At 48.4% G+C, this 26,936-nt stretch overlaps 1 protein-coding gene across 5 annotated transcripts in view; it reads right to left on the bottom strand.

The window, feature by feature from the left end:
* The window catches only part of RERE (arginine-glutamic acid dipeptide repeats), a 221,527-nt gene that overhangs the window by 6,518 nt on the left and 188,073 nt on the right, over positions 1-26,936 (bottom strand). For 4 of the 5 annotated variants that reach the window (XM_065696874.1, XM_065696872.1, XM_065696873.1 and 1 more), the window contains 6 exons: positions 8,332-8,494; positions 6,119-6,211; positions 5,099-5,298; positions 3,802-3,963; positions 2,294-2,407; positions 281-1,665 (listed from right to left, as the gene is read on the bottom strand). In XM_065696874.1, the coding sequence (XP_065552946.1) occupies positions 281-1,665; positions 2,294-2,407; positions 3,802-3,963; positions 5,099-5,298; positions 6,119-6,211; positions 8,332-8,494 (2,117 nt within the window). The remainder of the gene's footprint in view (positions 1-280; positions 1,666-2,293; positions 2,408-3,801; positions 3,964-5,098; positions 5,299-6,118; positions 6,212-8,331; positions 8,495-26,936) is intronic. The other variant, XM_065696875.1, reaches the window with a different exon arrangement.

The raw sequence follows: 26,936 nt of genomic DNA, 5'->3' as shown, positions 1-26,936 counted from the left end.
CAAGCAAGACACTTCTACAACAGTACTACCAGCTCCCCTGAAAGCCATGAGAAAATGCATTGTACCATAATACTCCACAGACAACACAGCGTAAAACCCTTCTCACACATACAAGCTGTAATGCCCTGTCTGAAACTGCACCTCTCCAGAAAAGCAAGAGCAAGATAACACTAGGAAGAGAGGCTGACAAGATGTGCATGGAAAATACACCCAGGTCCTACATCCTGCTTCCAAACCAAACGAGAGCTCATTAAGGAAGCATTGAAGACAACCTCCGTACCTGGCTGACTGACTAGCATGACTTGGTGTATCCACCACAGTAGGTTCTGGTGATGGACTCCTGGGTGGAGGGGGAGGGCTTTCTGGTTCCTCAGCTTCATCTGGGACTTCTTCTTTGATTTGAATAGGTGGCAGTGTGCAGGCTGTCACCACGGGCACGTTTCCACTAGATGCGGCCGATGTGGAGATGGAAGTCTGAAGTGGGATGCCAGGCACAGTGGGTGGCGTGGAAGTGGAGGGGCAAGAAGGAGGGGTGATGGAAGGTGGGCCTCCGGGGACAAATGGATGCTGAGAAAAGGGGGGCTGGGAGGATACCTGATGGAGTCCAGATGGGGGGTGGTTAGCAGGGGGAGGAAGGCTCTGACTCTGCGTCAGCACAGGAGGCTGGGCTTGTGAAGACTGCAGTGGCTGGCTCTGAGGCATCAGCTGCAAAGGAGGAGGGTGCGCAGATGGAGGATGATGAGTTGAGAGGGAGCTCAGAGGTTTCAAAGCAGGTGGGGGAGGCAAGTTGGAGTTCATTGAGAATGGAGAAGGACCGGAGAGATGAGGAGGATGCTTGTGGGATGGAGCAGTGGGGAGCTGAGGGATTGGGGTGGTAGGGGGAGGTTTGATATGAGGCATGGCCATGGGTGCAGGCGGCAAGGGCTGCTCCCGCGGAGGCTGAGCCTGCTGCAGCGAGGTTGCAGTTGGCAGGACAGGCTGCGTTACCTGGAGAGTGGAGTGAGAATGAGACGGTGCTTGTGTCTGAAGGGGAACCTGAGACTGAGATGACTGAGTAGGGAGGGAGAACGGCTGGGAAGGGACGGGATGAGGCAGGAGGGGCTGGGCCTGCAGGCTGTGCGGGGCAGGCTGGGCCTGGCTGTGGAGCGGAGGCTGCGAGTGGGGCTGTGAGGAGGAGGCAGGGGCTGGCTGGCTCTGCGGCACGCTCAGAGGCTGCAGTGGAGGGTGAGGCGATGGCAGCCTCGGCGGGTGCAAGGCAGGGGCCTGCTGTATGTGAGAGTGAGGTGGTGGTGGTGGAGCAGGGGCCTGGGGCTGGCTGGGGGGCTGGGATGCTGATGGTGAGACCTGTGGTGGAGCCGAAGTAGCGCTTGATGCTGCTGGCAGCGATGCTGGTAACTGGGCTGAGATAGGCGGTGTGGGAGGAGGAGCCTGGCCAGAACCGCTCTGTGCCTGAAGCACTTGGGGCTGTGCCTGCAGCACTTGCTGTTGAGCAGATGAATCCGAGTCGCTCTCATTGTCTTGAGGGCTTGGGATGCTGGGTGACGTGCTCCGGTTATCCTGGTCGATGTCCTTGGGATCGCTGCTCCCTTCGTCATTGACGCTGCGGCTGTCAGAGCTCTCGCCTTCGCCCTCTCCCTCTGAAGGAGAGTTTGGCCTGCTGATCTCCTGCAGGGAGAGGGGGAAGAACCCCCACCACGTGTGAGAGAACTGCACACAGAACACGACCAGCGTGGCACAGGATGCGCCCCATCACCCCGGCTGTGCAAGTACCACCCTCCAAACCCCACAGGACTTGAAACAGCACAGGCAGCATCAATGTCCAGAGGGAGGGTGCAGTGACAGTGGAGCCAGGCTCTTTTAGCAGAGTCCAGTGGCAATGGGCACAGACTGAAATATAGGAGCTTCTGCCTGAACATCATGAAACACTTCTTCTCTAAGAGGGTTACCAAGCTATGGAACAGCCTCAATAACAGTGGTAGTGGTCTAACTTGCCACAAAAGAGTAAAAAATACAGATTTACATTAAAAACACTGGAGGGAGAAGGTGGAAAATAATCCAAGTGAACTCCTACATGGTTGATATTGGTATGAAAACAAACAGTAAAAACATTCTAGGCTTACCCTGTATCATCCCACTGGTTTCAACAGAAGGAACACATTACAGTATTGGTTGCTTTCCAACCACAGATTAAGTTACAGTTTGCTGTGGCTTAAACTGATTTCATGTTGTTGGTTTGCACCTCCTCACCCTCAAACCATTCTTCTAAGAGAAAATATTCCTGTGTGGGACTCACTTGAGTTTTGGATTTTTTGGCATTGGACCTGTCAGGTTCCTCCGTGTCAGAAGCTGCCTTTTCCCGCTGCCTCTTGGAGTTCTTGAGAGGAGAAGATACCTCTTCTTTTATCTTCTGTCACAAATGAAGCGGAACACAACAGTTACCAGTGATGTAAATGCAGAAGCACATTGAGCCTATGCCATCGCTAACACAAATAAACGAGGGGGATTCCTATGGAGCAGGGGAACTCATCAGAAGTCACCATTTAACGACAACCCCGTTCGCGTCTGTCCCTCTGTCCAGTTACAGGCAGCAGGAGAATCTGTTCCGGAGCTGCTGCTGCATTCTGCCATCTGCCAGGAGCAGCTCCCAGAAGAGCTGCGTCTACATAACACACACCCCCCCCTGCCCCAGCCTCTCCCTCTGGAGGTCAAGAGTAAGACAGAACACACACCAGAGCTCAGGGTTACTCCTGCAGACAGAAACCCATGGGGCACTTTGCACACAAACCCTTCACACATCCCTGACACGAGCTAGTAGGAGAAAGGAACGCTGAGTAAAGCATTCCTCATTGCGCAGATGTGGCCTCCAGCTTTGGAAGTGAAGGAATATTTAGGAATAGTTTAAACAGAGCAGTTGTCTCCAGCTATGATCAATCAAGTCCGTCAGGAACCAGATCAACTGGCCCAGGATACTCTCCTAAGAGCCCAACACAGAGGATGGAGCAAGACTTTCTGCAGTAGACAGGCACAGGATAAGCCTCCTTCTACTACTCCTGACATTTTGAGAGGGATATTTTTACATCCCCTCAAATACAGGGCTAACAGCGAGTAGCTATTACAAGATTACTGCCTTCTTTCATGGTCTAGGACAGCTTTATACATCACGTAATTACCTAACTCCCAACTTTGCTAAGTTCTCAGTTTTACCATGTGAAAACATGCTCCATCATCCAGTTTTAACCTGTGGGTTATTTCTGAAGACTTATTTTTAACTTGCTGCTTTTCAATTTCAACTGCTTAATGGCAAACCTTCCCGCAGCATCTGCCTTTGGTTTCTCCAGGACTCTCCTGGAAAGCACTTATTTAAACACACTAAACTGTAAGCCAATACACATACAGAGAACCAGTAACAGAAGCAGCCTGAATTACTACATATTTATATGCCTTTCTACACAAAGACTAAGAACCGCTTAAAACCAATCCCTAAACTGCCTACTTGTCTCAAACAGAGCATTTCTGAGCTGTATTCTTTCCAAGCCTAATGCTTGCATTTGCATCCGCAACTGCAGGATTAATTTCTCATGACAGCAGTAAGGTTACGTGGTGTTTATCACTGCACATCCTCACGTACGGAACAAAGCCTCGGTCACGTTCACCATTCAGTTTCCTCCTCACCCACACAAGCAGGAATTTCTAGGTCACTGCGAGATTCCCTGGCTTCCTACACCCTGGATCTCATCTCTCAGGCTGCAGAGGCCTCAGGTGGCCACGTCCTAACCCAAAAGGAGAATGGGCAACTCTTACCTTGGCAGATTTCTTCACCGAATCCGCTTTGCTGTCGTTGCTGGAGGTGCTGGCGGCGCTGGGGGAGTTGCGGCCGCTGGAGCGGATGTCTTCATTGATGGGGGAGGCTCTACCATCAGGGCTGGCTGGCTGCTTCTTACGACCACTGCGTAGTGTAGACATCTGTGTTTAACAGAAACAGAAGTGCATCCAAGTCAGCACTTGTCCAACCCCTTTATATTCCACTGTCTTGCACGGATGAAGCATTCCTGCTAAGAGCCTGAAACATTAGTTAAAAGGAGGCAAATCCTTAACTTCCCTACTCAAAAACATGAAGTGCTGATTATCTTATTTAGCATTGTCTGCTAGAAATGACAACATCAGAAAGACGTCCCAAAGCTGCTGCTGTTTGCATGCTCAGTTCTCTTCATGAAACACATGCAAGCACATTTGCAAGCGTTCATACACACACAGGGAAAGAGGCAGGAGAGGACCCTCATGTTCCACTAAAAAAGGCCTATCTATTGGCATTCAAGCAGTTAAGACCAGTTTCTAACCCCCCCCCCAGTTTCAACGTGCTCCTGCTATGCAATAAGGAATCACGGCAGAGTGTACGTCAATAGTTAATGCTGTTTCTTTCCCAGTTTGGCAGTTTTCTGGGTGACCGGCTACCAAAACACAATGAAGCCAACCTTATCTGACAGCGCAGCCTCACCAGGTGTTTATATAGACAATGGTCCCATCACCGTGATTGGAAAGATAGAGAGGGGAGGGCAAGGAAAAGAAATCTATCTGCTGCTTTCTATCAGCCAAAACCCACAGGAAACATCAGATTAACCAGAGCTGCTGTCAAGAGTTCTCACAGGTCACTTGTACACTGTGAGGCTCCCGGCATTTCACCCCAGTGAACACTCTGACAGAGCACAAACCACAGCAGCAAACGACAGTTGAGCAGACCCCATGAAGAGCATTTCAGCCTTTAAAATAAGCCCAAGGGCTTACCTCTGACAGGATCCAGCTGGAAGGAGCACACATACCAGCACAAAGCCTGGAATGACTGGTCAAGTTTATCATGACAGTTTACTGCCAGTCATTGAAAACATGAGCAGCCCAAGTTTGACTGAGCTTGTGTAAGAGACATTTCAGCTCCTTTTCCTCAAGCTCAGCAAACCCCACGCTCCCATCCACAAATGCAGCAGCAGGCGCACACCATGGCCAACAAACAAGACAGAGAAAGCATCATATCTGGGCTTGACTCCCTTTCCCAGACAACCCCTCCCCTTTACAGAAGGAGCTGCAATGCAAAGTGTTAACCTACCGAGCCTCGACTCCTCCTTGTCCTCATGCTATGCTTTCCACTAAGTCCATCATCTTCCTCTTTGACAGGCTTAAACATAAAGGGTGGAGGGTCCACAGGCTTCTCAATGGGTGGCAGCTCCCCGTACTTCTTGAAGTGAATGCGACAATCAGTGCACAGTAAAATGTTCTCTCGGCCGCCGTGGTGCCAGTCCTTGGAGGCTTGGGGCAGGAAAAGCAACAGCTTAGAGACACGATGGAGCAGAGAGCACAAACACACTGCATCATTAAAAAAGCACGCAATTGGAAAAGCAGCTGCTTTTCTATGGGCAAAGTTGGAGAAACTGCTGGAAAACTCTGCCCCGTCCCAGTGCACATCTTCAGTAATATTCAGCTTACAAACTCTCTGTTTATTAAGCAACTCAGAATCACAGAGTGGCTTGGGCTGGAAGGGAGCTTAAAGCTCATCCAGGTCCAACCCAGTGCCATGGGCAGGGACCCCTTCCACTATAGCAGGTTGCTCCAAGCCCCGTCCAACCTGGCCTCAAGACTTCCAGGGATGGTGCAGTCACAACTTCCCTGGGCAGCCTGTTCCAGTGTCTCAGCCCTCTAACAATAAAGAACTTCTTCCTTATATCCAACCTACCATGCCATGCATACACCCAAATACCAGACAACCTTCCGGAATACCCACAGGAATGCAGAGGAGATTCAATGCAGCATAAAGAAGGGTTGTGTGTGACAGTCACAGTCCACTATTGATTTGCTATATCACAAATCGATTATATATGTTATGGATTATGTAGATTTCTTCCTGTACAAGTGTCTACCTCTCAGAAGTCTCCTTTGTCACTGCAGGATTAATTTGCAATGGCAAAGCATGATGAACTCTGCTGGGAATGCTGCATATTTCAGCTGATTCAACCCCACAGCTTTTTGCACAGCTGTACATGCAAATGAACTGCTCTTGCTTGAATGAACCTGCATTAAATAGGCAGCAGCAGAAGGGCAGAAATAATACAGCAATGAATCAGGTGCATACTGGTGGTGAAGCAGTGCCGACAGGCGTAGCCCTTCAGTTCCTGCTCGCTGTCCTCGCTGTCAAAGTCATCTTCGCTGGCTGAGCTCAAGTCCACTGAAGAGGTAAAGAACAAGGGAAGAAGAGGAAAATGGAACATAAAAACTCAGCAGGATTTTCTCTTTCCTCCTACTTGGCTACAATAACCATTAATGGCAGTTCTTGCACAAATCCGGTGATTTCCTACAACCTTGCCTTGGATGGCTGTTTGCAAACCCCATCGGACTAAGGGAGGATTCCAGGAATGCACCAAGTGATACGATTCACACAACTTCTGATTCAGTACGTGGCAGTTTTCCAGTTGTCATTCAAATACTGTGCAGGCTTAGAGAGGCTGTGCTCCAAAGGCACAATTTGCAAGAGAAAGGAGGCTTCTCTCTAGTATCTGGTCAAATTTCAAAGCAAATGTTCTGTATCTAAATCCTACTTTACTAGAGTCCATGGACAGAACCTGTGGTGGCTTTTCTGGTTTCTATTCTGTTTCTAGACTCCTAAATCAGATTGTCACTGCTGTTCCATTCTGTTAGTGGCTATATGTGCTTTGTGGGTGGAAGAAACAACACTCAGATGTAATGTACCTGTTTGAAACCAAGCTGTGATTCTTGTGGAGGAGAGGTACTACAAGGACATTACCAGCTTCCAATCCTTACTGCAAGGCTCCTGAAGAGTTAACACGTCCAAACGTACATTTCAAGCATGTCATGTTTCAAAGACATGGAGAATACGGACAGGGTCACTTCCCTTTGTGGCCAACTGCACGGCTGTGAGCTAAAAAGCCCCATCCAAACCACAGAAAATCTGCAGACCCGACAGAAACTGGATCTTCTCTCATCTCCTAAAACAACTCGGGAGTAAATCTTGCTCCCTGAGCACTGCATTTTGAGCACCGCCACTATAAATTCACAGCATAACAGGTCTGTAATTTGTCACCAGCAGAAAGCCCTGTGGCTCCTTTTGTTCAAATCTTTAATTAGAAGAGAAGTCCTTGATGCAAGAATACTGTTGTGCTAAAGGTTGCAAGGGGGTGTTTTGTAATACACGCAGGTTAGAGAGGGAGGGATTCACAGCACTTGCCATTAGCCTTTGTCATCAACTCACTACCCTTCAAATTAACACAGGGTCCCATTTACCAACGGTAGCTGCAAGCATCACCATGGTTTCTACATTAAGTCTTGCAGGTGTTCAAGCCCTGACTGCAGAGTTACCACCAGGCTAAAACTTGCTTTCTTTTACTAAACTGATTTGTATTCTCATCCTGCAGTCGGATCCATATGGATGGGTCCTTCCAGCCACATGTGCTCTGAAGTGCCGAGTATCTTGGATCAAGCTGTGGAGTCCGGATCCTCGCTTCTTGTGCACACAGAAATCAGTGATAAATCCCATCAATTCCAGCAAGGCAAAGCCAACAGCCCTTGCTTACCACCTCCCTACTACCCTCTCCAGAATTCCCTGTCCTGCCTGCTCACCACATCCTCCACCTCCCCCGTATTAGTCAGAGTCTGACAATTCCTGCCTTTACACAGTCATTTTTCTTTAGGAGGCACACGAAATGTGCTGGGTTTAGTCCATAGAAAGTCTTAAATCTCACAGGGAAACACAAGCCTTCTCCATAAGGATAAAGGTTCATACATCCATATGGGCACTGCTAATCACAACCCTTTGTGAAGCAGGGCATTAACTGCTTTGGATAACTATTCTTTGTTTAGACGCTTCTGCTTCAGTCAAGGGTGCATCTTCCAAGACGCTTCAAGATACAACAGGCCTGGCTGCAGCACACAGCCTGAGATCAAGGAGGAGGCACGGATCGCCAAGGAAGGATGAAAGGGATGTCCTTCCACAGTGATGAAGCACTTCCTTCTTTCTGCATTTTCTAATTCCCATCACTGTAATAAGCCTGGAGAAAATACACCATAAACCCAAGAAAAGAATAGGGAAATTCAGTACCAGGGCAACATTTCCATCCTTACAGGATGCTTTTATGTTTCAAGGAGTGCACAAAGCATGTGGTGATCAAAGACGCCCACCGCATTCCAGCATAATGGTATAGGAACAGGAGAGGGCAAGTGCCTGAACTCCCATTTCCTTGCTTCAGTCACTGCAAGGTACAGCACCATTACATTACTGTTGCTCCCTGCATCTAAACAAAGATAAATGCATTGCTTTTCGCTTCCACTTACAGAATTCACTGGAGGGGGGCCTGGAGGGAGTGTTGACTGGAGTGGAAGCAGTTCGAGTTTTAATTCTCCGAAACACAGCCTGTCTCCGATGCCTACGGTGGGCTCGAGAACTCGCTGCTTCAGGGGTTTTCTTCCAATAGTAATAGAAGGTGATTAGTTCTCCCTGCGAATACAGAAGGAGTATGTTAGAGGGGCATGCAAATCTGACTCGTCAGCCTTTTTTGCCTTCCTTTTGCTGTCTGTAGGAAGCGCCAATGATGTATTTCAGCCAGACAAAAGAATTCTTTAGATAAGACAGGAAAAAAGGAAAACCCTCATTATTTTTCTCTTTGCTTTTGCAGGGAGGGGAGCAGGGAGTGCACAAATGCCCCCTCAGTCCTCCCCTCACCCATAGAAAGGAAAAGAGGTTGGGAAGCGTGAATCCAGCTGGATGCTGGGGTGACTCGGAGAGGGGACCCTCGCCTTGCTGCCAGCATCCCATTGACACCTCTGCACAGCTCAGGAGCTGTGTCCGGAGGCACCACCTTCCACTGACAACAAATAACTGATGTAAGCCCTCTGTGGTGCTCACAGACAGAACGAGGATCAGTTCAAACAGACACTGCCATTTTGTCAGCCTCCATTGCAACGTTCCCATTGAAGACCGCATTCAACAAGGAGTCTCTAACCATAACCCATCCCTGCTACCGTAAACCGTGTTTTAATTTGAATATAGAGGCCCACATCTAAATTAATTACGCAGTTAAAAGAGCACACCTAGAGAAATGAGTGATAATTTCACAGCATAATGAAGCTGGCTGACGTTCAAACGCTGGAGCAGCTGCCATTCAAGCTAGCGGATGCACTGCCGAACCAAAGAACAGCATGTGGTTTTAATCTCTTTTCTCTTCCTTTGAAACCCCATCATTTCCTGGCGACTTGTCTGCCTCTAAGGTAAAAGGTGTTGTTTTCTTTTAAGTTGTAAGAGAAAAAATGAAGAAGTTCTAAACCAGCCCCTTGGAAAATCAACATCAGAACAAACATCCCTGAATTGCCCACAAAAAGGGCTGCTTTGAACTGTGTTTTATGTGATCAAACAAGGTAACCTCAGCCTGCTCCCTCTGTGGGGAAATCCTGCAGCCCAGACGCAGGGCAGATCACTGGAGTTAACTCTAATAAAGACACACCCTTCATCTAAACTCTCCCAAGGGCCTCAAACACGCAATTACAGCCACAACTAATACCTGCACCACTGCAACACTTGAAAGACAAAAGGAGGATGTTGTTGTAGGCATTAACTGCCAACGTTTAAGACACAGAGTTTTACCAGTGCTTAATTTAAAAACAGAATCACCACAAAAAGAATTTAACCACAGCTTTGATTTCTGGCAATGGACAGAATAGATGCATTTTGAACCTGCGCTGCTACGGACTGGGAGCAATGCCACTGATCTGCTACTGCAGACGTGAACATTATCCACACCAAACCCTGTTCAGAGGTACTGGGTGAGGAGGGATAAAGAGTGAGCAGAATCACTGCATCATCACAGGCTGGTTTGGGTTAGAAGAGACCTCAAAGCTCCTCCAGCTCCAGCCCCTGCCACAGGCAGGGACCCCTTCCACTGGAGCAGCTTGCTCCAAGCCCCTGTGTCCAACCTGGCCTTGAGCACTGCCAGGGATGGGGCAGCCACAGCTTCTCTGGGCACCCTGTGCCAGCGCCTCAGCACCCTCACAGGGAAGAGCTTCTGCCTAAGAGCTCAGCTCAGTCTCCCCTCGGGCAGGTTCAAGCCATTCCCCTTGGCCTGTCCCTACAGGCCCTTGTCCAAAGCCCCTCTCCAGGTTTCCTTTAGGCACTGGAGCTGCTCTAAGGTCTCCCTTCTCTTCCCCAGGCTGACCCAGCCCAGCTCTCTCAGCCTGGCTCCATAGGACAGATCATCACCTACAACTGTTGCTTCTAAAGGACAAAAGCCCTAAACCCCAACCCAACCAACCCCACAAAATCAAAGCCCAAACTCTTTCCTGAACTGAATCTCAAACCAAAGCCGGATGCAGGCTGGAGATGAGCGTTCCTGCTCTGCCAGCCCTGGGAAGAACAGCGTGTTCTGACACCCAGCGCCCTGCTCTGCTGCTGCGGGTTGGCTTTAGAAATGCCATTTTGCTCGGAGTCTATTAAGTGGGCTCAAAGTCCATCAGGCACAACTGTTTGTCAAGCAGGGTTATGACCTGCGCCAGAAGCTCTGCAGAGAAGCTCATGCAAATGCTTTTTGAAGGTAAAAAGTCTCCTGCAAACGAAACCAGCCGCGTTTTACCGATAAACTCATTTCTAGCAAAGCTGAGGTGTCAGCACCAGGAGCAAGTAAATCCCACGTCTTTGTGGCAGGGAATTAATGTGTCCCGTGACACATGGCAATGGCAGACAGCAAACCAATCTGTTTTCCTCCCATCATAAAATGGGAACCTATTTGAGCTCTATTTACACATTGCAAGCCCATCAGGTCCAGAGGCAAGTTTAACAGCTTATACATGCACTGTATAATAAACCACACTTAAAGAAGAAACGGTGTCTATCATAAAAAGTACTAAGTTAATGATCATAATGCTTCTGAGAGCCTCCTAAACCTGCTGTCACAACCGCATCAAACCGAAATAGGAGTTTATTCAACAGCTAGCTTTCCCCCATCTATGAGATCTGGCTATACTAAAGGACTAGGGGCGATTCTGCACTTCAAATTCATCACCAGACTGCCCGGCTCCATGACTCAGTAAATGACTCAAGTGACAAAGATAGACAAGAACAAGTCCGAGACGACACACAGAGAACGCTGATGTTGTATGCACACAGATGTATCCTACACTGAAAAAATTCCATGCCGGATCTTCCCAGCTGCCTGGCTATCTAATATTATATTGTCTACCAAAGGGATTAAATGCTGGAGTGGAGTGAGTCTGGAAGGATTAGAAACAGCATACTGGTGACTGCATGGGGGGCAGAAGCTGGAGCACAAAGGAGTAAGTCAGGAAAGCTTTGGTTCTGCAGACAGGGAGTAAAAGCAGCCTCCAGCTCCACTGCAAGTGAAGTCAAACGAACTTTAATCAAACATGCAGAGCGTGTGCTGCCCAAACCCATCGCGCATAAATCCAGGGAACAAAAGCTGCTGCAGAAATCAATAGCCCACTGAAACATTAACACTGGCAAGCATTGATCAAAGGGCCCTCTTACAAAAGGCAGCCTTGCAAATTAGCTGCTGGTTTTGCTTGCAAGCAAACAGAAAAGCATAAACGCTGCTGACATGAATGGCCTGTAATGATCATTTTGTTGCCACAAGGTCTCGCAGGCAGCACATCCCACATCCCTGCATTGGGAGTGCAACCAGCATGGTGAGCACCGGCACTCACTGGGAGCAGCTGCTCCGAAGGGGATTTTCTGGGTAGCAAGGTCTGCACCCGGGGGAAGAGCCCTCACCAACAACCTGCAGGTGTACTGGATGTCTCCTTTGAAGGATTTTGTGCCAGAAACTGGGTATTGCTGGCAACATCTGCACTAAAATCACACCAGACGAAGCAGAGCACACCATTCTGCACTCACTCAGCATCCGAGTGGTACCCCCTTCACTTCCAAACTTCAGAGATAAAGGAAGGAAGGGGTGAGACCTACAGCTACTGCCTGTGGTGAGGTCGCTGGCTGATTTTATAGGGCTGCATGTACATGGATGACCCCAATGCAAACACAAAGGAGAAACATGAGCGTTCAATGAAGCAGTCCCTCGGAGCACACGCAAAGCCATTCCTCAGCAAAGCTCCCGGTCTAATGAATCAGAGCAGTCATCGCATTCCAGATGTTTGGAGGTAACACAGCCAGTACAGAGGCAACCTTCCAGCAGGAAGCGTTTCCAGGTCCAAATCACTGCTCCTTTCACCAAAGGCATTAATGCCTCCTGTCCCTGAAACCCACCTTACCTCTCATGCCCCGATACTGATGTTGCTGACACAACTGCCCACTGATGTCACTCACCGACAGAAGGCAAGACCCATACATACAGTCCAAAACCACCCTGCAAATGAGCAGCTCTCACTCCTGTACTGTGCCACATCCAAGAAACGACGCTTTTAGCGCCCTTCTGGACCAACTCCATCAAGAAACAGCTTTTACATCGGCGTGGGTAGAAGATTCATTTCTCTCCCAATCTGCTTAGCTGCTCATAGTAACAGCCTCACCTCCACTTGATGCACCACCACCTGCAAACACAACTCCATTTTGCTATGTTAACATCTGATTAAACTTGTATCTAGCAGCAGGATCTGGTGGAACCTGGTTAGTGCTAGGCTGCATTTTGACCCAGAAAGCAGTGCAGTTCTGAGTAGATGCATTATTTGAGCAACCTTCTCCAGTGGAAGGTGTCCCTGCCCATGGCAGGGGCTGGAACTGGATGAGCTTTAAGGTCTCTTCCAACCTAAACCAGGCTGTGACTCTCTTACCCCTCCCACCACTTGCACCCACTGCTCTCACCCACATTGGTTTGCATCCCTATCAAGCTTTCCAAGCCGTATCTCGGAACACCAGGACAAGGCCTTACCAACAACTCTTCCATAGCCTCAACAAACCAACAAGAGCTCCAGCCAGTGCTGCATGTCCTGTTTTCTCACTTCTTATCAGTAGTTTTCAAATGGAAAGTACACAACGCAAGCTGAGCCCCAGGTTTGTGTTTAGTCTTGCCTTAGGTACACAGAGGATTAACACTGTGTGCGCACTGCTGGGTCTGAGAGGTTCTGCCAGCCCTGCTTGCAGCAGGCGCTGCTCCTATGGAAGCCAATCACACAAACACATCAACTTACCTTCAAGTATCTGTTATGCTATAACAGAGTGAGCAAACATAATAATTGCTGTTTAATTTCCCCAGAGCCTTGCTCTGCCAGGGAGAAAAAACCCATCTCACAGGGGAGGGGAATAGCTTTACAGTAATTAAACACGAAAGGTAAATGACAACTCTCTTCAGTGGCTATAAACCAGTCATGGCAGAGCAGAGGGGAACAGCTTGTCCAGCTGTGGCCTTAATGAATTCACCATCTTCCTGGAATGCATCAAGATTTTATTAAGTCAACTCAATTTAGTTAATGCTCCCTATTAGTGAAGTCCTGTCGTAAAGCCACTGTCCCCAGGCCTCCCTCCTTCACCAAACCCCCTGGCTTCAACAGTCTTGGTCACAAAAGGATAGCAAAGAGACAGACTACATGTGCAAAGCTGTGCCGAGTGGGAGCTTTACAGCACACCCCTTCTGTACAGACCAGGGTATCTGCCTGTCACCTCCAGGTTCCCTCCTGAGACTGCCCAGAATGAACCACAATATTGCCACAGACTGTTTGGGAGCTAACCCTGAAGGTATCAGTCCCTTGATCACACACATCTCCCTACCCAAAAGCTGCTAACACAGGAAGCACAGACGCATGCAAGCACACCCTGAGATTCAGCAAATCCTTCATCTCTGCTTATGTGGTAGAGGCAGGATGCCCCATCCCTGGCAGTGTTCAAGGCCAGGCTGGATGGGGTTTGGAGAAGCTGCTCTAGTGGAAGGGGTCCCTGCCCGTGGCAGGGGATGGAACTGGGTGAGCTTTAAGGTCCCTTCCAACACAAACCATTCCACGATCCTATGAAACAAATCCTCTGACCTGAGCAGCACAGCCTACCGTATCCAGGTAGGAATGGGACAGTGTCTATTCTTGTGATGAACCTATACCCTGAGAGAAAACTGGGACCTCTTTTCTTGATCTGAGCAAGTTGAAGTACTGAAAACACGCAGCAGGGAAGAGGAAGACCAGACCGAGCAGCCCAGGAGAGTTGAAGCAAGGTGGTTTTACCACGTTAAGCTCGGTCTCCGTGCCTCTGCCAGCTCTGACGAGTAAGTTTGCACATGCTCTAATTAGGCAGGAAGCCTGAGCAGGTTGTTCAGTCGCACTGATTCATACCCACCTTGGGTGCGCGGAAGTGCTGCAGGATCTGAGACATCACTGACATTGTAAGAGAGGCTTTTAAAACTCAAGCAATGTTTTACTAGCGCTACAAAAACAACGCCCCACATTAAACACTGTGGGATGCTCCCTAAGGAATATCCGGCAGGTCTCAATTCTCCAGTGTATTTTACAAGTATAGGCATTTCATCTAGCAGTTCCTCTAGCTATTTGTTATCTTCTGGATGGCAACAGTCTTCTCTCCCTGGTCTCTGCTAAGAACTTCAGGAGATTGGCTGTCCTAATGCTCTGTTTCCTTGTTCTAACTGCTCTCATTTCTTATTTGAACCTCCTTGCAGAACAGGTTGGCCAAGTGGGAATCAAACCAGGAGACAGGTATGCAAGAAACCCAGGTGAACTCCTTGGGTTTATGCTGTCAATTTGCTCCCAACACAGGAAGAATCACAGAATTTCCCGGGATCCGGCTGAGGCCCCATCTGTATCCTCTGGATTTCATTTTCTTGTGGAAAAAAGCCTGCAATGGGATACAGCTTTATGCTAATAGTTCATGCTATATGAGCGCTGCCACCCTGCTCAGTCCTCTACAGACCTGAAGAAGAGCAAGCTTCTATCTCCCCTAGATCATGCTTTTGTTTCATAGACACAGGCCTATGGTACAACAGGTCCTTAGAGAGTCACTCCTGATAGCGCTGAAACAAGTTTGGGACCTGAAGAGTTCCCTCCAAAGCTCAAGCAGTGAACCCAAAGTTGCCACCACGTTACCCGAACACACAGATCACTCCTGTAAGTGTCTCCAGAGAATGCATTTGTCCTCCTTACAAACCATAATAATAGCTAAATCAATACGAATAGGTGAGTGCAAACTAAACCCAGCTCTTACAACAAAGCTACCCATGCGAACTGGAAGTGGTAGAAGACACAGAGAGTAATGGCATCACTGCTACGAGAGAGCCAATGAACAGGGACTCCAAAGCAGGGATTAAAAAGGAAAGAAAGATCCAACAGGGACGTCAGGAATGTCTCGTTTGAAACAATCATTTCTCTGCAGTAACACAGCAACACTCAGCCACTACAGAGCATCTTCCACTCGATGACAAAGCCAATGAAGTATTCACACATTCAGTCTCAGCACATCCTTTTTTCAACTCTTATAGCCTATAGAAACAATGAGATTTACAAACTGGCCAGGATGAGTGCTGTGTGAGCAGTGCAATTGTACTGATTAACCTCAAATATGGGAGCAGCTCCGCCAGTGACAGTTTGGGTTTAGAATTCCTTCATAATTCAATACCAGGCGGCCTGGATCAGCCTCTCCATCCCCTTTAAGCACAGCACCAGCTGACTGCTCCCCAGCCTTCCTTCGCCCTCAATACAAGCTGCTTTTCCTTTCAACTGAATATTCCTGTTTCACTTGATTGTATGGGTTTAGCAAACCACAGGGAAATCCAAATGCTACTGTCCCTAGCCTGGAAAACACACCAGTCAACATGTCTCTGTGCCACATCTAACTCCCAGTTGTCATTTCCATGTCTTTCATTCCCTAACCTTTCCCCAGTGTTTGTAATGAAGGTTTTATGTCCTGGTAGGAAAGAAGACGATGAATGTATCACCAAACTTACCCTCACTGTCTGTTCTATGGGAACAATTCCATTTCCTTCATTTTTAGGGATTAAGCACCAGCTTTAAGAGTTCTGCAAAGCAAACACACAGCACCCCAGCACATTGTTTTAAGCCCCAACCACAGCTAAGAGCTGCTGACCCTCTCTCCAGCTGTACGTCAAGCCAGCATGAAAAGAAAGCTTTTGTAATTAAGGCTTCTTCCTCTAGAGACTCCTCTTTGTTAATCAACAGAGCCCCTAATCCCCACAGGAACTCACAGCCTGTTGGCTGCATCCATTATTAATTATTAGAGCCTATCTCTGATAGTGGCAGTTACAGCCCTGCAGGAGCGAGTAACCACTGCCAGTGTCACCAGGTACATCCCACAGGGATCTCAGGCTCTTGATCAATCAAGATGTTATCAAAACAGTGAAAGAGTTAAGAACCTGTGTGCCCTGTACACAGTTATCTTCCACCCAGCTCCAACCTGCAATGTCTAACCTCAGAAATGTTGATAACCTAAGTCCTGATTTGCTTGATCACTTCTAACTCCATTCACGTCACTTCTTACCCCTCCTCTCCCAGGATTAACCTCTCTACCTTGTGCCTTCCCATATACCTCTACCAGCCTCTGCTCAGGCACCCATCCCAGCACAGAGGGCTCTCCCACTCCAGCAGAGCCCAGTTCTTCGGATGTGATGCTTTCACCTGGACGCTTCGTGCGGACAGAGCCTGGAGAATGCAATTTAGCCCCTGCAGAGCCAGGGCACCTCTTCTATTGAGCTCAGGCTGGTACACACTGCAGGTTCCTCCCAACCCTCTGTTCAGCATCCATTTGTTCTCCTTAGAAAATGCAAATACTCAGCTTTTTCCCTTCTCACTTACATCCTGATGCCCAAAGGCCTGCCCCTAACAAAACGCACATGGACCAGGTGAATTAAGCTCTGCAGAACAGAGATGAAATGCTTTTCCAAGGAGCACGGGAGCAGCTCCTGTTTTCTTGAGCCAGCAGTTCTTTCAGTTCCATTTTACAGCCCACATCAAAGCCCTGTGGCTCACTGCTGTTTCAGGCAACGTCTTTCGCTGCCAGTCTCTTGCTAACGAGAAGCTCTCGATGTTGGAGCTCGCACACTGGGACAGAGAGCAGCATAAATACCCGGGTGGATTAAACGCCAGGGATTCAGAAAAGCTCTCAGAGCAGAGCTCATCACAGTCTGCCCCGGCTCACGTCTTTCCTCCTTCATATCCCCCTTTTCCATCAGTGCTGCTGCCATCGAGTTGAGCAGCACAATACAAGGAGCAGGATTTTCTCAATGAAGATGCCAAGCACTGATACATCGCCCCTTTAACTGCTCTTTCTTTCTGCACCAGCTCAATAATTAAGTTTCTTGGTTGCATATCGCTGGAGTTCAGGTGTGGGACAAAAACCCATTTCCCTGTTCCTGGCTACAGCACAAGGATATCTTTCTCAGCGCCTGTAATACATTGATTTTCACTATTCAAGCACAGGTATCAGCAGTGCTTCATGTGAGAGGGCAGCAAGCCATAAAGCAGTTAAACCCACCACACTCCATCCCACAAACACTTCCCTATTTATCTGCCCTTCATTACAGGCACAATCTTATTATCTCTGCACATCCTCAAAGCGACAGCCGTCAGGGTCACCCTATAAAATATACACTGGCAATGTTACATTTAATGACTGGAGCGAGGAGAAAAATGAAGGATGGGAGGAGTGGAATACCGCAGGATGTTTTAAAGGGATCATCAGTTATATCTATGCATTTCCTGAGGTGATAATTGAATGACAGTGGCTGGGGGTGGAAATCCATTTTTGAGCTTGGGAAAGGACTGTTAAGAAAAGGATGGTTTTGTACTGGCAGCGCGTAATGGCTGCCAGAAAATGAAACAGGCTCCTCCAAGCACAGCAGATCCTCTGGTTTATGGGGTTTATAGAGGGGCTGCGAACAACAGCAAGTACCATCAGCTATTCAAACCAATCAAAACCCACCGACAGCCTTTGCTAATGTCATCCCCAACCAGACTCTTTCCTGTTGTGGTTTGAATGTCAGCTTTCATTACATGACAGACCAATGTGTGCGTGTGCAAGTGCACACAGAAAGTGACACTCCAAACACGGCAGCGTTTTCGTTTAAACCAAGTATTACACATCTCGTTCCACTGTGGAGCAGGGAACTCCATCCTCCTGCAGCAGGTATATCCATGGCATTTTGTGTCCTGATCCTGCACACCTGAAAGCAGCCTTGCCATTATTAAAGAAGTTTTACTGCTTTAAAACCACTTTTATTATTGCATTACACCAATTTCACCACTAGAACCAAGCTGTCCTCACCAAAACATGGCCTGTGTTGTAACTGGCGGCTTCACTTGTTCTCTTTGCTGACTACTTCACAGCAATAATGCGACCTGGTATTTAAACCAAACCACTTCCACGTAATTGGCACTTGGAATCAATACTCTGCATTAGGGTGACACTCCACTGGCTGCCCCAGGCTCGCTGCAGTGACCCTGCCACTACAGTGATGGGGTGATGGCAAACACTGACTGGGAGCTTGCTGGAATTAGAAAGGGGTTTCCCTCACTGGATTGAGGGGCAATACAATAACCCCCCCATATTCATGCTCCTCACTAACAGACATTACACTGCTCAGCAAATTCCCTTTGGGTTCATCTGGGAGTTCTCACAGGGATAAGATGGGTGACTCTTCACAGAGCTAAAAAGATCATTTCAAATGGTTAAGTGCTTATTTCTTGCAATGCAAGTTCCTGTCTCGATGTAGACACTGGGGTGTAACATTTAACAAAGCAATTTCTAGCTACGTTCAAGCTCCAGTTTAAAAGCTACCACTTAGTCCATGTGTGAACCAGTGGTTCAGGTCCAACAGACAGGATTTAACTCTTCTGGGCCCCTTGGATGGTCTGGAAGAAAGCTCCTACCCCCAAGTTACTGCAGCTTTGCTGTACTGGTTCAATGTGTAAATCCCACATCTTACAGGCCACCAAGGCTTGCCTTCCTGCTCATTACTGCTGCTTGCTTCCTTGGATGCAACTGTCTCATGCCTTCCCCAGGTTAAGTTAGAATGTATTACAATACCAGGTTTCAAAACCAATCTGGCTCTTGCCATATTCCATCACTGGAATCTGATGGCATTCTTGGTAAGAGTTCACTCCCATGATGTCTGATAGGGTATTTCCCCCACCTTATCCCTTTGGAGAGTGGGGGTTTGCCTCTAGATTAAGAACACAGATACCTTGTGCTGTGCTCTGCAGTCCCCAGTGCCTTCCTGGGCAGGCAGTGGTCACTGAGAAGAGACCACAAAAACAGGGCAACAAAAGCACTCAAATAAGCAAATGGAAAGTCAGATTCGCCTCTTTTAATAGGGCAAGAAGAGCTGCAAGGTAAGTAAGGAACCAGCCACTTGTTTAATGCCACGTTCTATACTGCTTTTATTTAAACACAGAATAAGATGTGAATGGATCTCAGACGTGAGACAAGGACCAGCGATGCCACTCGGCTACTCGCAGCACTGTTTCAAGCCTGCCCCTCTGTCTGCGCCCCGACCTGTGCTCCCCAGCTCAAGGGAACAGATGTTTCAGGTTTTCCAGGCACATCTGTGATGAATCACACAAAGCCTGGCCTGTCAGATGTGTGTTATCCTCCCTGACACACCGCTTCCTCTCTTGGCAGCTCCTGACCCATAGGGAACCTGGTGAGTTTTAGTAGTTGATTATAAAGCCATGCTGAAAACAACAGCAGTCAGAAGATGCTGAAGATCACACAGGAGGCAACAAACTCCACACAATAATCCTCACTGCTAATGAGAGGAGATGTGATCACCTGGAAACAGAGCTGTTTTCCATCCCTTTTTAACTGCGCCTATCCTCACAACTGGATATTTCATGCTGAAAACCATCAACCCCCCTGATCCCATGCTGAAGACAGCCAGAATCTGACCTCTCAATAAAACCCTCTGTCACAGGATGTCCAACACCTGAAGAAGCCAGATGGAGGAAGAAAGCAAAGCCATCCATTCTACACCTGGGAAGCATCAAATAAACTCGTACAAGCTTATCACTGAAAACCCCATCCACACGCTGCGCTAACACAGGTTTAAGGAGGTTCCTGCTCTATGATTCAGAGTTATGGACAAAGCAGTAACTCGCACACAAGCTCTCTCATCCCTGTCATGACGCCTTGATTTTAAACAGACTCAGCTTCCCCCACGTCTGATCCCTCAGCAGCTGTTTTCCTTTCACTCCTCTCCAAGCACATTTCTCTAACCCAGTAGCTTTTCCAGATTAAGTGTGGAGGGTTGAGGGGTACCTCAGTGTTTTCCTGTTTATCAGAGCAATGTATGAAGAGAGGAACGTTGAAGCAGAACATCAAGCAACACCCCTCCAAACCGCAAGAGAACTGCCACGTAAGCTGCTTATCCCGCAGTTATTGTTGCTTCCCTCCAGCCTCAAATTCTTTCTGTCGGGGAAAAAAGCCCTGAGCAAGCAAAATTTAACGAGAAGACAATGGTAAGACTTGTAAAGCAGCATTAGAAAGCCCAATTCATTGTAGCTTACTTTAATACCTATGCAGTGAGCTCAAAAGTGAAAGAAAGTGCTAATTCTTTACAGTTCTGTTCCGCCCTCGTGTCTCCAAGCAAGCATTAATCTCAGCTATTCCCTTGCAAAGTGAAGTGGATCCCCAGTTCAACATTAGGGATAAGACAAAACAGGCACCAGTAATTGAGGCCATGATTTGGGGCTCTGACTCCTGAGGTCTTGCAAATGATCCTACAGTGAGTTCAGAGATGGAAGCGGGCTGCTGCTGTTCATCCTGTCCTCCTTGCCCATGGCCCAAGGCCACAGCAGGGGTGGCAGGATGTGGGATGGATGAAGCCTTGGGTGCCGTGGTTTAGTGTGAGGTGTCCCTGCCCATGGCAGGGGGGTTGGAACTGGATGAACTTGAGGTCCTTTCCAACCCCAACTATTCTATGATTCTATGTCCGCTACAGGGACGCTAACAACGTAAGCAGGAGAGAAAAGGTGATGGAACAAGGACGTTAAGATAACGATATTTTTCATCAGCCCAAAAATGAACTGCCCCTCAGAACCAGAGGTCACTGTATGCTCTAGTGTGAGGTGCCGGGCCCATGGCAGGGGGTTGGAACTGGACGATCTTAAGGTCCTTTCCAACCCAAACCTTTCTATGATCCCTCAGAAAGTAAAACGCAAGAGCTCTCATTCACACCAGCAGCAAGGTAACCTCTTTAACAGCTATTTCAAGAAGTTGGGCACATTTCAGATTCTGACCCACTGGATGACATAAAGCAGCTGCAGTGTTAGAAAAGGCATCTTTATCTCCCTGCCTCTGCACAATCCCTATTACACAGAACTGTAGCTCCACATGCAGGGAGACAGGAGAGCCATTACAGCAAAAGGGCAGCACTGGCAAAAGAACAAATGGCTTTAGACCTTACGAGCTTTGATAGGAAGTTTGATCCGCTCATGAAAGGGATTTGAGGGATGGTTGCCTGTGACAACAGATCTTTAGGCTCAGCAATCCCTCCCCTGGCCTGTTCTGGCCCTGCATTCTTATACCAGAGGAAAAAGAAGCGCAGACCCCAGGAAAGCTGTCAAGCAAGGGACCGACCTGATAACACAGCCGGGCTGCCGCTTCCAACACATGGTCCTTACACAGCCCAAGCTTCATAAGGGAGGTTCTCTTCCTGAAACAGGGGAGACTGAGCTGAGCTCTGAGGCAGAAGCTCTTCCCTGTGAGGGTGCTGAGGCGCTGGCACAGGGTGCCCAGAGAAGCTGTGGCTGCCCCATCCCTGGCAGTGCTCAAGGCCAGGTTGGACACAGGGGCTTGGAGCAAGCTGCTCCAGTGGAAGGGGTCCCTGCCCGTGGCAGGGGTTGGAGCTGGAGGAGCTTTAAGGTCCCTCCAACCCAAACCAGTCTGGGATTCTATATAACCAATTCCTCTGAACGATGCTTGACAGCCCCACACCACGCTGAACCTACACTCGTTTTCCCACCCACCCCTCCATTCCATAGGCCTGTTTCTCATTACCAGTGTACGAACATTAACGACTCTCATTCCAGTTACACCAGTAAGGACTCGGCAGCTCCTCACTCATACAGTTGGACTATGCCACTGTGCCTCATACACAGACTGACTGAGCAGGTATTCCAAACGCACGGAGTACTGCACCATTCAGTCCCTACTCCCATGTCTAACAGTCACAGCATGCTGACGCCTACCACTAGGCACTGAGTGATCATTTTAATTAGTGGCTTGTTTCAACACAGCAACCAAGGTGTCAGAAACTAAAAGAGAACCACTTAAAGAGTGCAGGACTTCAAAACAACGACAACAAAACAGATGATCTATCAATACTTGCTGGCCTCCTTTGAGAGAAAGGGAAGCCTGCTGGTATACATTTATACTGACGGGCCTCTTGAAAGGATGCTCCATTACTAACTGATGAGCTGTAGGCACAAAGTGTCGGAAATGCCTGAAATATGAATCTTCATGCCTACACACGGCACTGTTTGCCAACAGAACGACCCACAGAAGCATCCTGCACTTTCAACAAGCTCCTTCCATCTCTATTAACCACCTAAACTCCCCCAGCTGCATATTCTCCTTTAGCTTTCTCTTTCTGGAATCCTCTTCAATTGCTTCCTGATGGGGACTGCAGGTTTGGAAAGCAATGCCACTAGCAAATGAGCCCAGAAACCAACCGTATCCTGGGCTGCATCAAAAGGAGCGTGACCAGCAGGACGAAGGAGGTGATCCTGCCCCTGCCTCTGCTCTTGTGAGACCTCACCTGGAGCATTGTGTGCAGTTCTGGTGTCCTCAACATAAAAAGGACATGGAACTGCTGGAACAAGTCCAGAGGAGGGCACGAGGATGATCAGGGGACTGGAGCACCTCCTGTATGAAGTCAGGCTGAGGAAGTTGGGGCTGTTCAGCCTGGAGAAGAGAAGCTGCGTGGAGACCTCAGAGCAGCCTTCCAGTGCCTGAAGGGGGCCTATAGGGATGCTGGGGAGGGACTCTTCGTCAGGGACTGCAGTGACAGGACAAGGGGTAATGGGTTAAAACTGAAACAGGGGAAGTTTAGATCGGATCTAAGGAGGAAATTCTTTCCTGTTAGGGTGGTGAGACACTGGAATGGGTTGCCCAGGGAGGTTGTGAGTGCTCCATCCCTGGCAGTGTTCAAGGCCAGGTTGGATGAAGCCTTGGGTGGGATGGTTTAGTGAGAGGTGGCCCTGCCCATGGCAGGGGGTTGGAACTGCATGAGCTTAAGGTCCTTTCCAACCCTAACTATTCTATGATTCTATGTATCTAACCACATAGATATACCTGTGTATCTTTTAACTGCACTGGTTCCGCACAGAGGGTCTACCTGAGGATAGAAGTTACCATTTCCATCATGAAAAGGTGTTACAGACAGAACCAAGCACCACCAGAAGCCATGAAGCTGGTAGCAGCAAGCAGAGCTGCAGCTCCAGTCTTAACCTGCTTTTCCCTTTAAGCACTACTTAGTGCTTAACAACACTAGTGAGGTTACACTGCCAGCTAGGACTTCCAGCCCAAACCATGGTCCAGTACTTGCATTTCTAGCGATCATCTATAAAATCAGTATTATCACATGAGCGTTAATCAGAGTGGAGTAAAAACCAGTGATTTACTGCATGGAAACCTCCATTACAAGTGGGTACACGCTGAGTTCAGGTATCTGCTCCCCTGAGAGCATCCAAGAACAGACTTCTCCCCCTGCAAACCAACCAACCTGTGGGTCTAGACACAGCATCACCAGCTCTGAGCTGTCATTAAGCTGCGCTACATTCTGGATTTGGGTTACTATAGCAAATATTAGGCTATAAATCAAGTGTTCAGAGCCCCAGTGGTCCAGCGGGAGGGAGGGAAGTGTTAACAGTGCTGTCTCAGGATCACGTTGATCAGTAACTAGGCTGTCAGTCATTGTGTCTGCCACACACGCACTCCTCGGAACAGATTCAAATGAAAGTTTAACAAGCCCAGATAAGGTGACGAGTTAAAACTCTGCGTTAGGTTCCAAACCTATGACAACTGTTCCCTCAGGAAGAGTTCAAAAGACAGGCGACCAGAAACAAATAATTAACCACGAGGTAACAGGTTAGCAGAGCCCACGGTATCACTCGCACGGCATGGAAAACATACATAGAATCACAGGATGGTTTGGGTTGGAAGGGACCTTGAGATCATCCAGTTCCAACCCCTGCCTAACAATCAAACTTACTCCTTTCCTACTAGATTGTCCTGCGGTTCTTCCCCAAGAGGAACAGTCCGGCTGACAAGGCTGCGGAAGGGATAACAGGCCAGGCTGCTCCCTGAATTGCAGCACTCCCTAGGTGCCGTAGTACTGGATGTGTGCATGGTTTAATTTACTGCTCGGGAAAACACTTGTTTGACACAAAGAATTAGATCCAACAACGCAGGCAAACAATCTCCTTCCGGCCTTAAGAGAGGTACTAACTCCAGAAAGACACAGATTTCAGATTACGTTTGACTTTCCAAATTGATTCTCTATGTGGGACAAGGTGAAAGCATTACAAGATGCAGCCATTTACCTGCAGCCTCACAGTCACAGAGGCGTTTGGGTTGAAGAGAGCTTTGGTTATTTTCTATACTTAAAACCATGCAGGGCTCTGAACTTGCACTGCCCTAACTCAGAAGGAAGCCTTTGCTAACCCAAACAGCCCACACTTGTGCCTCCCTTCAGAAAAGACTCGAGAGACAAAGCAGCAGGACAGGTTTTGTACGGCTCATGTTCCCTCATCCACCAAACACACGCTGCTGCAAAGCGGTCTCCTAACTGAACCCATGCTAATTGTCCAGCACACAAGAAAGCTTTTGCTGTGGTTCACTCGGCATTTTTATTGTGGTTTGGTTACTCACCAGGCTCAGACAGATTTGCCCTGACACAATCCATAAACCCAGGAGGGCCCAGAGCAGATGTAGAGCCTGCAGCCTCCGAGCACCAATGCAGGCAAAGCTCACTGTGCTCTGTAGGTACCGTTCCATAGGATTCCTCCAAAATCCCAGCCTGGTTTGTGTTAAAGGGACCTTAAAGCTCACCCAGTTCCGGGCAGGGACCCCTTCCACTGGAGCAGCTTGCTCCAAGCCCCTGTGTCCAACCTGGCCTTGAGCACTGCCAGGGATGGGGCAGCCACAGCTTCTCTGGGCACCCTGTGCCAGCGCCTCAGCACCCTCACAGGGAAGATTTTCTTCCTTGTATCTGACCTAAATCTCCCTGTTTAACTTTGAACCGCTTCAAAGCTCACAGAGGAATCCTCCTCCAAAAGGGCTTTTGACCTATTAAATGATTTAATTACTGGGCTGACACTGGTTCTGTTCAGAAGAGATGCAGGTACCTGCAACTTACTCCTTCAGCATCTCCATCCCATGGCTAACAGATCCCTGGGGAATACAAAAGCGGAGCTGCCAGGAACCCCACAGCCTTCAAGCAAGCACCATCAACGTTAATTATTACAGAGACAAGGCAAGATAATAGAGAGGCAACAAAGCTTTGGCAGCATCTAACTCACTTTCCTGCTGCCCTTCAGAAAGACTCCTAATGAAAGGAGATGGAAATCCCCACTGTACCCTGCAGATGAAGGTGACCTTGGGAAGTGGCGGAGAAGAAGAAGAAAAGGAGAAGGATAATGCACCACTGCTTGGTGCCCAACGGACCAGCTCCCCCCAGCCCTGGCCTTCCACCTGGTAGCAACCCTTGAGAAACAGGCAGGTCTAATTGAGTGCCAGTGCAACCGCAGCTATCAATACCTACCCACTAGCTTATTTTCCCCCTGCACTGCTCAATCTGGAAAGACTTCAGCTACAGACATTAACCCAATTAAAGAAACTACTTATTAGCCCTCCTTCTGCCAGCAGATTATTACAGCTGCAATGAAGTTGCAAAAGCTGGAGGCTGATTAACAGCGAATTTGGGAAGTAAGTTACACAATGGTCTCTGTTCGGCATTGAAGGAGAGATAATACATCCCAGAGAGAGACAGAAGCGAGACTATCCGAGCAATCAGTAGCCCAAAGAACAGCTTCTTCCTAAGATAAGAAGTCCCTGTTAGTCTGGGGTTTGTGTTGGCTTGGTTTGGGTTTTCTTCCTCATTTTGACTTGACCTTTATGGAACGACAAGCCAAGACTGAACAGTGCTGCAGAAATGCTCCTTATCTACAGCCTGCAGGATTCCATCCGGATCTTCAGCTCCGAGATGACAACTAAAAGCAATGAAATGGAATGTGAAACTCGGCTTTAAAAACTTACCAAATCTCCTCTACGTAAATTCACTTCAAAAGGTCAAAGTGAAACTTCAGTAATTCCGTAAACCCCAAACCTTAACACTGGTTTTAGCGCAGATACGGACATACGAAACTAGGGATTCAGTGGTGATTCACACACATTTGTTATGTGCTACTTAATTGCTGAGGCAAAGAAAACTTCTACAGTCATAATTTCCAAATGCCAGCATGGTTTTTTAGAGTCATGACTCGAGGTTGTGGAAACATGGGATAAGGACTATAAAAGAGTGATTGGATGAGTTGGGAAAACCCCAGCCTGGTTTATGTTGGAAGGACCTTAAAGTTCCTCCAGCTCCAACCCCTGCCACAGGCAGGGACCCCTTCCACTGGAGCAGCTTGCTCCAAGCCCCTGTGTCCAACCTGGCCTTGAGCACTGCCAGGGATGGGGCAGCCACAGCTTCTCTGGGCACCCTGTGCCAGCGCCTCGGCACCCTCACAGGGAAGAGCTTCTGCCTAAGAGCTCAGCTCAGTCTCCCCTCGGGCAGGTTCAAGCCATTCCCCTTGGCCTACCACTACAGGCCCTTGCAAAAAGCAGCTACACATCTACCAAATAAAGCTTTCTCAAAGCATATGCATGATTTCCAAATGCACCTTGCACAGCTACGGGTTACAGCTCTCTGCTTGTTCAAATCTACCAACGCTTCAGCTTCCTCCTTTTCATCTTGAGCTGAAAAAATCACTCG

Source organism: Lathamus discolor, chromosome 16 (assembly GCF_037157495.1).
Source record: "Lathamus discolor isolate bLatDis1 chromosome 16, bLatDis1.hap1, whole genome shotgun sequence".
In the NCBI taxonomy this organism is placed as follows: Eukaryota; Metazoa; Chordata; class Aves; order Psittaciformes; family Psittacidae; genus Lathamus; species Lathamus discolor.
This window is presented reverse-complemented; position numbering and strand designations above follow the sequence as displayed.